The sequence below is a fragment of the Musa acuminata genome, chromosome BXJ3-5 (assembly GCF_036884655.1).
Source record: "Musa acuminata AAA Group cultivar baxijiao chromosome BXJ3-5, Cavendish_Baxijiao_AAA, whole genome shotgun sequence".
NCBI lineage: Eukaryota > Viridiplantae > Streptophyta > Magnoliopsida > Zingiberales > Musaceae > Musa > Musa acuminata.
The window spans coordinates 35,014,434-35,031,508 of NC_088353.1; the positions used below are offsets into that span (position 1 = coordinate 35,014,434).

Sequence of the window (17,075 nt, forward strand, 5' to 3'; positions counted from 1 at the left end):
TCCTTATCCTTTACTAATAACCTTATTCGGTCAGTAACCATATATGGATTTGAATTCTATAATATGTTGATTGGGAGTTGCTTACTGTCATCTCCATTATTTTTTTGATTGTACCAATAGGTGTTCATTCAGCTAATGCTGATGGCATTGCTTACTTGTTTCTCTAATTCTAGTGTTTCTTGAAACGCAAGCTTCGTCGATCGTTGACCGACTCATGTGGAAGAAGACATAGTTATATGTATATTATTACCACCGCAGATGCTTATGGTTGAGAGATTCAGCAGTACTAATCACTCATCTGAGGCTTATTTCAATGTTTGCTATCTATCTGGCAAATCAAAACACTTTGCAGATTAGAAAGAAGATGGACATGGTAGGTTTGACTTCCTTGTCTATCTGAAGAAAGCACTACATTAGATAAGTTGGCAAATGAAGAAAGAAACTAGTTAGGCTTGTAACAGTGCATATCATTGTCTCCTATAATATGCATGCTCATGAATGCTCTGCAGGCCCAGCGGCAGGGCAGCAATGGGATGCGCTCTCGTCACTTGTGCTCCGATTCCACGCTGTTACTAACACCCCCATTTCCATGGTCTTTCTCGAGGAAAAGAAGCCATGGCAAGCAATCGAAAGACGACACAGACGCATCCGTCTTTCTACTTGTCCAACCACCCAACCAGCAGATTGCAGCCCCATCACTGTTCCTTCTTTTATGTCTTCCGTTAGCCATGACATCACCTGCCCACCACGAGTGTGTGTGTGTGTGCGTGCGTGCGTGCCCATTGGAGTCGGGTCAATCTTGTCACCTAAACCAGGGTCTCTTCCTTAACCTCGGGATGAGGTTGTCCATGAGGTGGACCGAGGACGACACCCAGCAGAGCTCCATAGCTCCACCGTCACCAACCACTAGAAAATTCTCGGATGCTGAGTACCATCTTCACTAGAAGAATCGCGCACTCTTCGGCCTTTCTCTCGAGTTCAACCTGCATGCAGAATTCCACGCCACCACTGGCCACTGTGGTTGGCGACTTACCATCACTCATCAACTGTATTATTCTATGATAGATATTCTACCCTCAGGCAGTGGATGGGAAAAGGTAAAGAAGCTCGGCGTGGTGTGGTATGGATATCCACACGGAATTCCCCATTCTCCGAAGAAGATTATACTTAATGCCATCATCGGGTTCATTTCATCAAAGTTTCTTTTGCCCCAGCAAGTGCTATGTGAATCAAAAGGAATTGGGGCAAAAGCAGCTCCCCTCCTCCACAGTGCACACTGTTTTTGGAGATAAGGCTTGTTCATATTTGTTCATCATGGAAGTTCCAAATGGGGAGTTGCATTCATCACGAAGAAAATGACCCAAGGAAGAAAAGTCCAGAGGTCTAAAACTAAAGCAAACGGCATTAGCTGCCTTTCACATATAATAATAGTAGATGAGAGAACCTAGTGTTAGGTCAGTGGGGTTCCTACCTAATTAATTAATTATATATATATATATATATATATAATGTATGAGATGAACTGATTAAAATGAAGTCTTGGTTTACCAAATTATCAATTACCAGCCAATTAAACATAAAGAAAGTGGTCCAGAGTGCGGTTGATGAATGTTACTTGGACATGAGTGCTGCTGAATTAGACACCACATGGATTGATGAGGACGTGTAGTGACATGTAAGATGGTAGCTTAGTTATTACAAGGCAATTCCATGGTTAATTTATTGGCCAACAAATGAGGCCACAAAGGATGCGCAAGTAGATCAGATGGAGGGATAGAATTGACATGCATTCACAATAAACAAATGGAGGAGGTAATGGTAAGGGCGGAATGGTAGAGAAAAAGGAGACTTCCTAGCAATTGAACTCGACACAATAGAGGAGAGAGAGAGAGAGCGGATAGGAACGGCCACTCTCTCTCTCTCTCTCTCTCTCTCTCTCTCTCTAAAGTCTACAAAGGCCACAACCCCTGCCCTTAGCAGCCCTTCTTCTAAGCCCGCAGTCTTCCTCTTTCCTTGCTCGTGTCTTTTGAATAGAAATCAGCAGGAACACAGACAAGTGGAAGGTGTTGACGATTGAAATGGCGATCGATCAGGAATCCCCCTTCAAGGAGCTCAATCTCAAGAACCGACGAGTCATGGTGATGATCTTTCTTTCATGTATTATCGTTTGTCTTTGTTGGTTCTCTCTAATATTGGTGCTGTGGGTTTCTGATGTGGTGGTTGTCTTGGATGGATTGGTACTGGAACAGGGCGGAGGAGGGCCGGCGGACGACAACCGGTGGCCGCCGTGGCTTCGTCCCCTGCTGTCGACGAGGTTCTTCGTCCCGTGCAAGCTCCACGCCGACTCCCACAGGAGCGAGTGCAACATGTATTGTCTCGACTGCACCGGGGGCGCCTTGTGCTCGCTCTGCCTCAACCATCACCGCGATCACCGCACCATCCAGGTCCGCCTCTCTTCTTCCTTTCTTACGCTCTTCCCTTTGCATCCGTTGGCCGGCATAGCCCTCGCCATATGAATGGCGGCTTCTTGATGGAGGATAGATGGATGGATGGGTTCCGCTGTTCCTTCCCTTCCGCCGATAAAGGCAGCACCTTCGGTAGCTGTTCCGTGTTTATTCCACCCAAAGAAATCCCCACCTTCTCTCTATCCATCGCTGGCACTGCTTCATCCCGAGGCAGCGCATTCTACCTCGGATTAATCTCTGTTGGTTGTTGATGCAGATTCGGCGCTCGTCCTACCATGACGTGATCAGGGTGTCGGAGATCCAGAAGGTACTAGACATCACCGGCGTGCAGACGTACATCATCAATAGCGCCCGTGTGGTGTTCCTGAACGAGCGCCCCCAGCCGAGGCCAGGCAAGGGCGTCACCAACACCTGCGAGGTCTGCGAGAGGAGCCTTCTCGACTCCTTCCGCTTCTGCTCCCTCGGCTGCAAGGTCCGCTTCCCACTTAATTCCCCTCCGCCGATTACACATCTATTGTACTGAATGTCGATACGCTGAATTCAGATTTCCGGCACCGGGAACGATTACAACGACAGCAGGACGAACAAGTCGACCACGAAGAAGGCGATGGCAGAAGCATCGGACTCGGAAGAATCATACACCAGCTCAAGCCGGGGCAACGAGAAGAGCAACAACGTGAAGCAGAGCTTCACTCCGTCCACCCCGCCGCCAGCTGTCGTCAGTTACCGGAGCGCCAAGAGGAGGAAGGGCATTCCACACAGAGCCCCCTTCGGAAGCCGCATCTTGGAATTCTAGGCCATGCCGCCCTTCTTCATTACCACCACCCACAGTGATACATACTGATACGCTACTACTACTAGTGTCCACCACATAGGCAAACTTATCGAAGCAGTTGCTGAAGCTTAAACCAAGGCATGGATTCTACAGTTATTACTATGTGATGGGTTAGTTAAGAGGAGGGACAGTTAGGTTGGTGGACTGGGGATATCTAAGTTTTGTGATGGTAGATAGGTTTTGGGCTTGATAAATGTAAATACTGATAAAAAGGGGAGCCATAGGGAGATGGTTGGCTACATAAAAGGATAGAAGAATGTGTAATAAAATGCTCCTTGTCTACTTCGTGTTAAAGATCGGCCATGGGTGCGACGGAGTGTGGTGGCTGCACCCGCCATCTCCAGCTTTTTCCGGTCAAGGCGGGTGGCGTCGGCTCTCGCTTCCTGGGGCCCACGCTCGTGGCCTCCGCCGTGGTGGCCCGCGTGCGTGCAAGTGGTTCGTGGGGACGGGTTCTATAACGGAGGGGTCCACGCTGGCGGCGTTCCCTTGGTGTTGCGTTGTCCACAGGACCAGCCTCCACCGTTGACGTCGTAATTAACCACCACCACCTCGCTTACCAGAATAAAGTAATTACACTCGGTGCCAAGGAGAATACTTAATCGGGTCGGATCCTAATCTTAGAAAAGTAGAAGCAATAAGGGGAATATGTTTTCTTGGCGACGGTGGCGAGCCCCACACGTGCCGACCGTGGCACTCGGAACGTTTCGTGGCTCGGATTGAGCTTCCACTGTCCGCGTCCCACGTGTCGGCCCCGTCGCGGGAACATCCCGTGCACCTGAGTAGATTTTTTGTTTCCCCTCTTCCTTTGTATGTCGTGGGGGCGTGTCGACAGATGATCATGGCCGTTGATGTGATCTCACGTGAATCCTGCGATGCGAATGTGCTGACTCAACTAGACGGGTATTAATTGGTGGGGGTCCACGTAGGGCCTACGTTCTCCAGCGAGAGGATAAGTATTGAATTAATTGAAGATAAGGATAAATATAGCAGATGGATTCCTGGGCATGGCGTGGCACGTGTTTCTTTCCCTTTAAGCATGGAAAACGCGCGGCTCACACGTGCTTCCTCCACCGACGAACGTACGTATCGGCGTCGTAGCTCGGCATGAACGGCGTCAGATATCAAGTCAAGTCTGACACTTGATCTTCCGCTACTGCTTCTTCCTCTTCTTCGTGTTGCAGTTAAACGAGAGCTTTGGATGCGCATGAAGTGGCCCCTGCCGAGAACAGCAACCACATCCTCCCGTGAATTTGTTTCTTTATTCTCCTCTCCTATCTCATGATGTGAGTTGCTTGCGCATCCTTCATCCTCATCCTCTACCCGACAGCTGCTCTGTCGACTGCGGGACCTTTCGTGCTGTTCTTCCTTCCATACGGTGGCTGGGAAACCGGCAAAGTCTTGTGGATATGGAGGTAGAGATAGCCAATTTGTTTACGGTAATCGCGGTCTTAGAACGTGATTAGAAAATGAACACTTCCGGACGAAGTGGAACTTTCACACATCAGTCGCACCATTTTACACAAACATACATCATTAGAGGAACACACCTCATCTCTCTGATGGTGTGGGAGAAGGTGGACACCCCCCTTGGAATTGGGTGGCCAACTTGCAGTCCATTATTGGTGATGAGAGCTCGGTTGGACCTCTGAGGAGCGCCCATGCCCAAATGTCTCTCAACCTTCCGGAAAAGTCTGTGTCACAATTGAGGGGATGGGTAAGCATACAGGTGACTAAAAGGGAAACAGTGGAGTAATTCAGGCGTTACTTGTAACTCTAAAAAATGAAACAGCGCAATGACAAGTGACGGAGCCGAACTCGTCCTCCTTACACTGGCTTGGGTCAGTGTTCTTGGTGGCATGTTTCTACTCCACGAGAGCCTAACTCGTGGGCATGTCCTCGAGTGACCTTCCGGACAAGTCCATTAAAGGTTGTATTGTCTATAAACAGGCCCATCACTTTCGATGAGGTGAAGATAGTAGACTTAGTAGCAACATGCTCAAACAACATATGCCAACTAATTTAGTTAGTCAAAATCTTAAAATTATACTAAAAAATCTCTCGAAAATATAGTGGGATCAAGAGATCACAGAAGAAAGTATGGAGGAGAATAAAAACTTACAATCTTTTAGACCTTGAATCTCTGAACTTCTTGGCTCCTTATCTTTGCATTATACGAACCATTTATCTATAGAGGAGTAAACTCAAAATTTTAACTTTAACTATAATAGAAACTCTTATCTAATCACAAAGTTTGATTTAATATTTCAACATCCTCTCTTAAATTAAACTTTACAAAAAATATTATGGAGAGCCTTGAAGCTTTATTGTGTGTAATGATTTCTGGATTCTATTAATTTTTGAGCCACACAATCTACAGTGGTCATCCATGTGCTCAATCTTTCTCATTTGTCTTGAACCAATCTTCAAATATAAAATCAATCTGATCAACATAACCATTTGCATAAAAATTGAACTTCTTTATCATAGAATATTCATTAGTCTTTGTTGCCTCTAGATCTTCAATAATAATCTTCAAATCAGCATTAATAACATCTTTTGAATACTTAATAAGTGATTTTATAAAAAAATTATTTTTATAGGTTGGTAAATGGCTTTTACATTTTTCAATAAAAATAAAATCATCTACTCCAAAAATAATCAATAATATCCCTGCTGCAATATGAATCTTGCTTTAATCTCAATAAGAATACTATTGGGAGAATCTACCATATGTGATGAGGTCTCTTTTTTATCTTTTTCAGTTGAAATATCTTCACTTTTTTCTAGTTCTTGTATTTTTTTATATTTACTTTAAGATGATATATATCTCTTTTATAAATATCTTTAGTGTTATTTTCTCATATTCTATGCTAAAAACCATTCTTTTTTCTTATATTCGAAGAGTAATTCAAAATCTCTATTATCCGTCATATCTTTAAAACCATCAAAGATAATTTCTTTTAAACCTTTCGATCCAAATAAGTTCTCATCATGACTTTCCATCTCTAGTAATTTTTTTTTTTATCAAATCCAGGTAACAATGAGATCCAAAATAATTCATAAAAGTCATCATCCTTATTTTCAATCATTTCTTTTGAAAGTAATCAAAATTTTAATATGTCGATATTTCTTTGTTATCTAATCAACATCAGTGATCTCTTTTACTTTTTCTCCTATTATAATGTAATTTTGTTGATTGCTTTCTTGATCTCAATATCTTCTCTTATTTGATGGTTGTCATGATCAAATTTGTTCTTTTCCCTCATTAATTTTTCTCTTTCTATTATTTTTCTCTCTAAATAGTCTTATTTTTTTTCTCTAAAGTTTTTTTTAATATTCTAGTCGGTAGGTCATATACTCGAATCTCATCTTTGTCATTTATCCTTGTAAAAAAAAAATATTTGAAGAAAGAAAAAACTCATAAAATTCTAGGCAAAATCCAATACATATAATCGGAATCCTTTCATCCTTAAGAATATTCTTTTAATTTTCATAATATTCACATAAATATTTCTAAGCATTATTAGCACTAGGAAGCCACATGTACATACCAACTGGGATATATTATATTTTTCTGAGAGAGAATAAAGGATTTATTTGTATGTAAGTCTGGGAGACAATCTTTTTCCTTCCTGTATATTATCAACGCTAACTTTAAGGAGTTTGATGATGTTACGGTCATATCAGCAGCAGATGCAGCTTTAGATTTCCTGTCATCGATATTTCAAGCCCCTGCAGAAATGAAACCGTAGATCATGATCATGGAATCTTTAGCGTTCCAAAGTATCATATTGGTGACTCTCCAGAAACCAGATCGATCTGTGACGTTGGAAAGATTGTCAGAAAGATTCGTCTCTCCGTCCCATCTTTTTTGAACTGGTCAGTTGCCCATCGTGTTAAACAGTGGCAACTGCGTCAAAAGACTCACGGGAGGAGTCATCAGTCACTACTTTGCATGCCCAGCTCAGTGTCTCACTGCTGACACTCTGAGGGCCCCTGCAGGGATTCACTTGGCCGGGTGGACTCCTAGCTTTTGCGTATACGCGTTAGAGAGAGAGAGAGAGAGAGAGAGAGAGAGAGAGAGAGAGAGAGGAGGATGATGGTGTCTTAGCTTTATCTGATGCCCTTTATTCCAGATTGCCTCTTTCTTTCAAGCTTGTTAAGCTTGTTTGAGACTCCACTTCCTGGTTGGTTTGCCGATGAATTCTTCTCCCGTCACCCTCGGCCTTAATCAGCTTCGTGGATTGTTGAACCACTTCAGAACAATTCGACAAAGCTAGAAGAGGAACGATGTGGCTTCTTTCTTGCAACCGTAAGACCTATCCTAGCTAAATGTCATACCGACAGCATAATCCTCTTCCAGCTTATGTTCATCTGTTTGTTGCATACACATTTCGGTCCAACCTCGCTTTTCTTGAACCAGGAGATCTCACTTTCATAACCTCGGCGGAGAACATTCATTTGCTAGCCTCTTTGATCTTTTTACTGACCCCATCACGTGCTCCAGTTGGTACACGAAAGACTCTACTTCTCCGGTGTCACTCTGGCATTTACTACGAACCACTTGTGTTCTTCCTGCTGATGTAGAGGTGTTATCTTTATGCTCCATGGAGCTGACTCACCGATGATAACCCACATATTCGATTCCCATGCCATGTTGATCATGTGTTAGTCTAAAGCCGTCGAGGTGGGCGACTGGAACTGTGGCGAAAAGGAGATCAGCAGTTCAGATCTTCGAGAAAGAGACTGGATTCTGAGACAACATGTTCTCGCCCTCCAAGAACAAAAAGCTGTGTCTTTGACTGCCGATAAAGCCAACACATCCTCAGTTTGGTGTACACCGAGACCGACTGTTGGGTTGAGCAGTAAAATCTGATCCCAACATTGGCCATCGGCAGATGCTCACCGAAGCACATGAGCAGTGACCCACTGGAGGATTCCCTTGGCCTTGATTTGACTTCATGTCGATGAGGAGGAGTTTGGCTAATGTCGATTGTCACCAACTCTCAACAATAATGTTGCAGTAATGTTATTGGCATCCTCCTCGGTCAACCAACCATCAACCCTCCCACCACATGTCCATCACCCACCCTAGAAAAGAAAAACAAAGGAAATATGGAAAGATAAAGAGCCAAAGGAGCCTTGACAAAAGCAATCTAACCATCATCTCTCTTCCTCCACACTTTGCTTTGCAATCAAGCACGTCTGATTCCTTCACCACACTTCATAAACCCACCCATCAAGCTGAAGTCGAGCTCTTTGTCTCTCACCACTCCTCTTCCCTTCTCCCTCTTTCAGTCTCCCAGTTCACTTCCTACTTTGATCCCCATCAATTTCTGCGCTGCGATTTCTTCATGGCCGCTTCCGACAACCAACAATCTTGGGTTCCGTATGTGCCGACTAGAGATTGCTCTATGGGCTTCTGTAGCATCTACTGTCCGCAGTGGTGCTACGTCGTCTTCCCACCCCCTCCCCCTGTTGAATTCACCAGCGACAACTCCGGCCTCACCTTCTCCCCCCTCGTGATCGTCATCATCGGTATCCTCGCCGGCGCCTTCCTCCTCGTCTGCTACTACGCCATCGTCTCCAAGTACTGCGGCACCTTTGACTCGCTGCGACGGTGGCTCGATCCGCCCGGCACAGATAACCGCGAGGTCGACGATGGTAATGTCGGACAATCTCGCCGCCATGAAGCTTGGCATGCTTCCCCGACGAACGGGCTCGACGAGATCTTAATCAATAAGATTGCGGTCTACCAGTATCGGAGAGGCGATGGCATGGTGCAGGGCACCGATTGCGCCGTTTGCCTCAGCGAGTTCCGGGAGGATGACAGCCTTCGGTTGCTCCCCAAGTGCAGCCACGCCTTTCATCTCCGGTGCATCGACACGTGGCTGAAATCGCACTCTAATTGCCCCCTCTGCCGTGCCAGTATCGTAACAGTCAATCCAGCGTTGCCGCCGCAGTCGCCGTCCGCTCCAGAGTCTCAGAACAACCCTGAGGTCGAAGAAGCTGCACAAGCTGATGTGACAGTTCTGGTTATAGAAGATCTAGTCGTCAATGCAGAAGAGGAGACAGATCCCGGAAGCAGTCGCGATGCAGCAAAGGATCCTTGTTCACAGATCTACCGTGATTCGAGAGGGGTAGAAGAGACGGACGCAATAGTTGAGATCAGAGACGACGACATCCAACCGATGAGGCGATCGTCCTCGATGGACGCTTCGTGTTGCGACCGGGTTTCGATCGCCGACGTATTGCAAATGAGCATGGAGGATGAGTTGCTAGCTGCAAAGGAAAACGGGCTGTGGGTGGCTACCAGCTCCTCGAGGCGTGCAGCGGGAGATCACAGCAAGGTCAGGAGATCGCAAGAGATCAGGGGATTGCATGGTGTTATGAGCGCAGTGCCGATGAAAAGATCATTCTCCAGCGGGAGGTTCTGCTTAACCAAGCAAGGAAGGCGAAGGAATGGTCTTCAGGTACAAGAAGCTGCCGAATGATCTTTTGTGGAAGAACTCCCCATTGTTGAGTTGGACATGAGAGAAACATGGTGATTCTTGGGCGAATAATTCTGGTAAGAGCTCCCTGGTTGTTCTGTATACATGCTTCGGTTTGAGTGGCTTCGAATTCGTTCAACACAGCCATGCTTGGTCTCCATGTTGTGTCTTTGTTTCTTCTCTTTGCTTTCTTGCTCTTATTCTGCTTCATACGACTTCGACCTCGCGCACGGCCTTCTGGCTTCATCTTTGGTTTTGTTCATTGCAAGTTATAGGTAACTCAGAAAAGATGATCCTTTGTACGAAAAGGAAATTGTGGATAATTACCTGGTGTTTGATGTATTGTCTCTACAATCTTTCATTGGGTTGGTAATGAAATCAGTCAACATTCGATAAACACATGGTTTGCTGCAAGCATCGAGTGGGCACGGGAGCACATAAGGTTGTAGACCAGAACAAGCAAAATTTAACTTTTGGTCAGGGATCAAAGAACCCCTCTGGTTCTTTCGTGGGGACCTCTCCATGGTCGGGACAAACTCCATTCGAGTAGCACTCCATTCTTGATCAAAGGGTTAGGTAGGTGGTGGAGGGTTGAGAGGTTGGCCAAAGCCAGGCGGCTGCCCGTGGAGCGTCTTATTCTGAGGAGGTTGACATACTACCCACCTGAATACAGATCCAGTTCAGGTTGATGTTCGCCTTGAAGCTTTTCGGCCTACCAATGGCTTCCCATGAATTATTTCGACAAAGAAAGCTAACAGAGGTGTTTGTGATGTCGTGGATTCCCTTACCTCAGAGTTAATGAAAGTGGACCTTCTCTATCCGCTTCAGCTGACATGCCGAGGAAGGAAGCATGTGGGAGACACAATACATTGTTCTTGTGGGAATGATTCGTATAGCACGAAATCCACCAAACTTAGGGTCGATGAGTTGACATGCAGCAGGATATCGACAAGTGATTGTAACAAAGCACAGGACGCGTCCAACTACATGCAGATTGTAATCTACTAAGCTAATGGCAGAGCCACTAGTAACTTAATATTGTCATCGATTTCAATTCCCGTGTGTTGTTCGTAAGCTCTAATAAATCTCGGCAAAAACTCCGATCAAATCTAAGTCGGAAAGATACGAGCATTTATAGCCACGTGTTTCCTATGAGGTCCGCTCCTTCACGGGCGCTCGCACTGTTCGTCTTCATCGTGCTGCACCCTCGTCGGCATCCTCCCTCCTCTCTCCTGCATTCGTCGGGTTCGAGGTCCTCTCCGGTGCCGATTTCTCCAACCGTCCCTCCGCCCCCTCCCCGTCGTCGTCGATCGAGATGCAATGGCTGTCGCATCCACCGTCGACGGCCTCCCGCACCGCCATGACGGCGGCCTCGTCGGGCGGTGCCTTCAGGTCGCAGCGGCAGAGGGGGCAGGTGGCGTGGGCGGCGAGCCAGGAGTCGATGCAGGGCGGGTGGAAGGCGTGGCAGCAGACGGTGAGCAGGCGGATTACGTCGCCACCGGCGAACTCGGCGAGGCAGACGGCACACTCCGCTCCGCACTTGCCCTCCTGCAGCCCCCTCACCAAGGAATAGGGCAGCGTGGGGAACGACGCCAGGATGTCGGGGTCCAGCCCGCGCAGGCAGGAATCCGCGGCGGCGGCGTTTGAGGTGGTGGGCCGGCGGACGGCGCTGGGCGACCCTCCGTAGAAGAACGCATAGGTGAAGTGGAGGATGTCGCGGAAGAGGAAGATCGAGAGGAAGAAAAGGAGAAGGAAGAAGAGAAAGACGATGGGGAGGAGGATGGGGATGGAGCGGGACGGGGGGAGGGCTTTGGAGACTCCGGCAGCGGGGGAGGGAAAGGAACAGTGGGGGGACGGAGGAGAAGATGGGGAAGGGAGGAGGGAGCGGCAGTGGTGGTGGAACGAAGGTGGGTTGCTCGCCATCGCCAAATGGGTCTGGCTCCGGGAGACCGGTTGGCGGCGCTTCGCATGGAACTTTGGTCGAACAATTGGTGGCGCGTGAACTTGGCCACAGATTGTTACTCGTTCGCTTATTTGCTTCAGAGAGAGAGAGAGAGAGAGAGAGAGAGAGAGAGAGAGAGAGAGAGAGAGAGAACGGCGAGTGTCGGAGTGGTTCTTCTGTGGTGGTACGTAGGAGGGGGCTGGTAAGGACGTGGGGGACGGGGTTGGGAGGCTGGGAGAGAGGCTCGGTAGAGAAGAAGACTCGGAGAGAGCGGTTAGCGGTGGACGGCCGCTGCTTCGCGTGGTTAGTGAACGGGGCTCATGTGGCTGTGGGCCGCTTCGCGGAGATCGCGTCGTGTGTATGTGTGTGTGTCGAGCAGCAAACGCGGCCACTCACACTCCGCGATCGCTTCGGAATACGGACACTTCTCATTTGGATCCGATCTACCCGCTGGGCGACGATGAAGGGTGCCGCATTGCGTCGAGTCCAGCTGACCGCACACCCGCCTATCATTTGACCGCTCCCTTCCTATTTTGACCCTCTTCTTTGTTCGTTCCATCACCACCATGAAACCTTGATGAGATTTGTGCTATATCTGATTTTGATGTACCAAGAAATCTACAGTATCTGCTTCCATTTTTCACCAGTAGTCATTGCAGGAACACGACCCATTTCTGAAATGGTGGAATCGGCTTCTATCCCTTATCGTGAATGCTCGCCGGCGGAAAAGTCCTGAAACCAGTTTGATCGCCGTATGACAGTCGCCGCACACTCTTAAGGTTCTTCATCATATCGATTTCATATTTCGGTGCCATCTTTATCAATCCAAACCACAGCTAACTTCTCACAGTGTTGAGAAAGCGAGCCTTTCTTTTCTTCCTCCTCGACGTTGAGCAACAGATCTGATGTGTCCGGCACATGACCTGCTGCACTCAATCTTTCGCTCATGTAATTTAGCATCGGATATATGCTCTCTGACTCTGGATGAGACTGATCCCCCACCATGAACTCGTATTTGATCCCATCTACCACGATCGAGCTGCACCCCGGTGATTTCCTTATCCCTCTTTGGTGCATCAGGCTCCTCACCTTTCTCACCTCTTCCCATCTCTCTTCTTAGCAAAGATGTTCTACAGAAGCACGTACACGCCATCGTTGTTTGGCTCTATTTCCAGTAGGCGTTCAGCTACGTTCTCGCCGACATCGATGTTGTGGTGGACTCTGCATCCGCTAAGCAGAGCACCCCGCACTGCACCATTTGGCTCCATGGGCATCTTCTCGATGAAGTTTCTGGCTTCCCTGAGCAACCCAGCTCTGCTAAGGAGATCAACCATGCACCCATAGTGCTGCTGGCATCTTGGAGCATGCTCACGTATCCTGAGATTGCCGCACTGGGCGAGCTGCGGTCTTCCGTATCATTGTACCGGGTTGCTCCGTGTGGTTGAAGACCATGCAGGCATAAGCCAAGCTTGTGTTGTCTGAAGTCGCAGAGGAGGCCAGACAGAGAGTGGCAATGGACGGCACGCCGTGTACGAAACCAGTTTTAATCATCTGGGCATGGATTTGCTGCAAATCTTTGAGGTTTGAGCAGCTCAGCTCCAGTAAAGGGAGACAACTTGTGATGTTGGGGGTGGGGGGTACTGCTTACAGCGGAATCATCATCTGTGACATAACACAGGTTGAAGAGAAGCCTCAAGCTTTGACTTCAAGGTTTGTCGAATAGCTTCAAGTATCTCTTTGTGTGGTCATGGATAATTGACTACAGTTCATATCTACTGGTAGGACTCACTCACAAACATAGAAAGTGAAAGAAGGGGAAGGAGAGTAACCTGGCACAACACAAAATTTACATGATTCTACAAGCAGGCTTAAGAAGAATCACAAAGATGATGACAAACTTACACAAAGCAAACCATTTAATAAAGATGTTACAGTCATGCTTACATGGTAGATCCATTTAGAGACATCACCACCTGTTATGACTGCAGTGATCTATGAAACCTAATCATACATATTACACATATTTCTTGCCTAAGGAGACAGATGAATTCTTGTATCCTTCCACCGCCAGGCACAGATGTTTGGAATGGGTTGCCTCCATGCAGACGTTCTTGGCACCACTGTAGCTCCAAGTGCAAACACTAAAAGGCATTGCCTGAAAGGGCTGCCCCTGTACAACCAACTGTATTAACGTCTCTAATGGCCTCTTAATATTAGGGCCATTAGAACAGAACACCTTACATTATATCACTTCACCAAGATGTCTTCCTGCAACCACAAGCTCAGATCTTCTCCTTCACTTGCTTGCCTACAAAGAGACGCAGGTACTGCTGGATTCCAAGTCTCAGTGCCTGAAATTAAAAGACAAAGTAAGATACAAGGCCTCCAAGTATCACTAGTCAATAGAAAGGTTTAACAGCTAATATAAGTTGGTCATTCTAAGAGGAAAGTTTACCACTGTATGATGCATTCAGATGTTTTGGTACATCCAATTCAAGGCTATGGAATGTGATGTTTTCTGCATTGCCATAAAATCCCATGCAACTCGTGGGGCTTGGAAAAGAGGGCAAACTTCCACTCCATGAAAGTTCATCCACCATGAAATCTTCCTCCATCAAGTTGACGACATGTGAGGGGGAGAGATTTCCTGGTGTGGGTGATTCTGTTACATTAGTATTACCAACAGTAATTACTGACTTGGAGATGCTCTCATCCGGAGAAGTCTGCAGAGGCATAAAAAATATCAAACAATCATGCAGACAAATTGCTGCTAAAGCTTATTCTTATGACAAAATGTTTCTCTCATTCTACCATTGCAAAGTTTTTTATGCTAATTTCATAAATGAGATACTCACAAGCAGAAAAGCAGTGAATAAAACCTTCCTCGGCATCTGGTCATGATTAATGATTCTTTATTCATACCTTTGAAGCATTGGCAACCATTTGTGATTCCCGGAAGCCTTTCATTATTGGCTGTAGCTGAACCTCTCTACCGGTCTCTGGAGAAGTTATGGGTGTTGAATCTTCATTTTTTTCAGACACATTTGTGACCACAGTGCAATTTTCTTCCGAAATGCTGAGGACATTGTCAATGTATCCTCTACAGCCAGATTCAGCTGCAGAAGAGGAACATCTTTTAGCTTTGGATTCTGCATGAGGATCACCAGCTTTCAGCCCATGATCATTTTTTTTGACTACACGGCACAGCGCAAAAGCTCCCTGGTCACATGAAATTAGCAAACAAAAGATCAATCAAACAAAAGCTAATAACTTCTCCGACTCAAAGATGTTCTATGATCGAGAAGTCATCTACCAGAAAATTGGTAGATCCTTGATAAAGATCTTCACAAAGACGATACTCATGCATCACCCAACCAGTCCTTTCCCCTCCGGGAGCCCTTCCGCGGTAGAACACAAGGGTTTTTCTCACTCCATATACTGAAGGCTCACATGCAATTTTCCGGTCTTTACCTGTGGCTTTCCAGTAACCAGATCCTGTAGCTCTGTTTGTGCGTGTGCCATTAGGATACTTACGGTCTCGCGGACAAAAAAAGAACCACTCCAAATCTCTTTTAGGAAGAAAGGACTTGTCTGCATTCATTGAAAGAAGGTGATCTCAGATGTTTTCACTCACTTTAACCAAATGAAAATTTAGATATTGAACTTATAACAGTCATTTACAAAACCATTATAGGTTGTAATTCAAAGTCAGATTTCATTCTTTAATAAACTGCATTACTAAAATTAAGTACAGGAATCTATTGACAACATTACTTTATCATGCAGATGATGTTTAAATCTGTCAAAGCTGTATGCTGCGATTACTTTTGGAAGAATACAGAGTGACTGATCTATCACTAACTTCACACACAAGTTTAATGGGTGTACTCAATACCTGTAAGTATGGAAAAAGCTACAGAACTCAGATTTGAGCAAAGACATGAAAAGCCTTCCCTCATCTTTCTAAGGTGCTCGTGTACTTGGTGCAAGTTGAAGCTTCCGCCTATTTCTTTAAAGTGCGCATGCAAGTACCTCTTTTCTATTGTAGTCGCTCTTTAAAACTTGGATGATCAACAAAAACAAAGGTCATGATATGTTAGATTGGTGGTGAGATTAAACTTTCCCAGATCAAACCAAGGAGCAGACAATCAACAAGAAAATGTTGATAGTAATCTTTTTACTCATCATATCTTTTACCAGAGAAATCTACAGATCTTACTAGTAAGCAGTAGAACTAGATGAAGGAAAACAAATCGCAACTCAAACCTCATGATAACATCTTCGAAATCACAAAGCAATATAGAAGCATGGCATGCTAAGGCATTTTGGCAAACACAATCAATACAAGCAGCCATCACCTGGTAAATCCCATGGATCGTACTTGTACAGCTCGATCACCGGAATGATCTCCAGCTCAATGCTAAGTCCAGCGACTTTCCTCTTCAAGTAATACCCCACCAATTCATCATCGGTCGGACGAAATCGGAACCCCGGTGGCAGCGAGACAGAACTCATCTTATCCACTTGGAGGTTTGGGAAAAGGAGGAGGAAACAAGGAGAAACTATCCTTCTAAAAGCTGAGCACGTGGAACTCTAAACTCTTCAGATTTACAGATCCTTGCTCAAGATGAAGATTTGGAATATCCAAAAGAGGAAACTTTTCTCCAATCGAAGCTTCTCCATCCACAAATTCCGAAGGACGAAACCCTTGAACGTCAAAACCATCCTCCTCCGTGAACTCAGAATATCAGAAAGCTTAATCCAACCTCCCCAAAGAAAGGAGAGCAAGGCGTCAGGTAGGGATAAGTGGGTAGAGAAGGTAGTGGTAGTAGAGGAGGGAGCAAAGGGAGAGACAGATTTTATAGAGAGGGAGGAGGAGGAGGATGAGAAGTCGTGCGGAAGCAGCCAGAGGCCGGCTTTGTGTGCCCGAAGCGAGTGGAAGCGCTGAAAGGAGAGAGGCTACGCGGGCCAACGAAATGGCTCCCTTGTTCACACTTGAAAGCTGGTTTCCCGGCAATAGTTAACTGCCACCAGCAGTCGTCGTCTTACTGTCACGCATGAAAAGCACACGATTTCAGCCTTAGTCTTATCCACTTATCATATAAATAAAACAGCCCACAAGTAACTTTAATACCAAAGGTTTCAGACAACAGATGTTTACTTGCATTCACATCTCGCAACTCCGGTAATAGATCGATACGTCTAGATTCTGCTTCTACCAAGAAAGAAGTTCACATTGCTTTCAACAAAAGGAAAAATGGGCAAAAGAAACCATCAGGGTTACAGGTCGAGAGCGATACAGAGAGAGAGAGAGAGAGAGAGCTGGAAATTTGTCGATGGAC

The 17,075-nt window shown here is 46.1% G+C and overlaps 4 protein-coding genes across 4 annotated transcripts; 2 read left to right on the plus strand and 2 right to left on the minus strand.

Moving 5' to 3' along the window:
- The first annotated feature begins 1,869 nt into the window (after nt 1–1,869).
- On the plus strand, nt 1,870–3,582 carry LOC135638979 (protein RGF1 INDUCIBLE TRANSCRIPTION FACTOR 1-like). Its single transcript, XM_065152624.1, has 4 exons — nt 1,870–2,138; nt 2,250–2,444; nt 2,722–2,937; nt 3,010–3,582. Exons 1-4 carry the CDS (start codon nt 2,079–2,081, stop codon nt 3,259–3,261), a joined length of 723 nt encoding a protein of 240 aa, XP_065008696.1. The 5' UTR covers nt 1,870–2,078; the 3' UTR covers nt 3,262–3,582.
- Nucleotides 3,583–8,402: 4,820 nt separating this feature from the next.
- Nucleotides 8,403–10,133, plus strand: LOC135637749 (E3 ubiquitin-protein ligase Os04g0590900-like). Its single transcript, XM_065150516.1, has one exon. The coding sequence runs from the start codon at nt 8,655–8,657 to the stop codon at nt 9,792–9,794; it is 1,140 nt and encodes a 379-aa protein (XP_065006588.1). The 5' UTR covers nt 8,403–8,654; the 3' UTR covers nt 9,795–10,133.
- A 585-nt stretch (nt 10,134–10,718) lies between these two features.
- On the minus strand, nt 10,719–11,944 carry LOC135637750 (RING-H2 finger protein ATL29-like). Its single transcript, XM_065150517.1, has one exon. It carries the CDS (start codon nt 11,712–11,714, stop codon nt 10,983–10,985), a length of 732 nt encoding a protein of 243 aa, XP_065006589.1. The 5' UTR covers nt 11,715–11,944; the 3' UTR covers nt 10,719–10,982.
- Nucleotides 11,945–13,631: 1,687 nt separating this feature from the next.
- Nucleotides 13,632–16,671, minus strand: LOC103985323 (NAC domain-containing protein 71-like). Its single transcript, XM_009402982.3, has 5 exons — nt 16,092–16,671; nt 15,047–15,324; nt 14,656–14,952; nt 14,189–14,456; nt 13,632–14,084 (listed from the first exon to the last, which is right to left on the minus strand). Exons 1-5 carry the CDS (start codon nt 16,246–16,248, stop codon nt 13,981–13,983), a joined length of 1,104 nt encoding a protein of 367 aa, XP_009401257.2. The 5' UTR covers nt 16,249–16,671; the 3' UTR covers nt 13,632–13,980.
- Between the last annotated feature and the right edge of the window lie 404 nt (nt 16,672–17,075).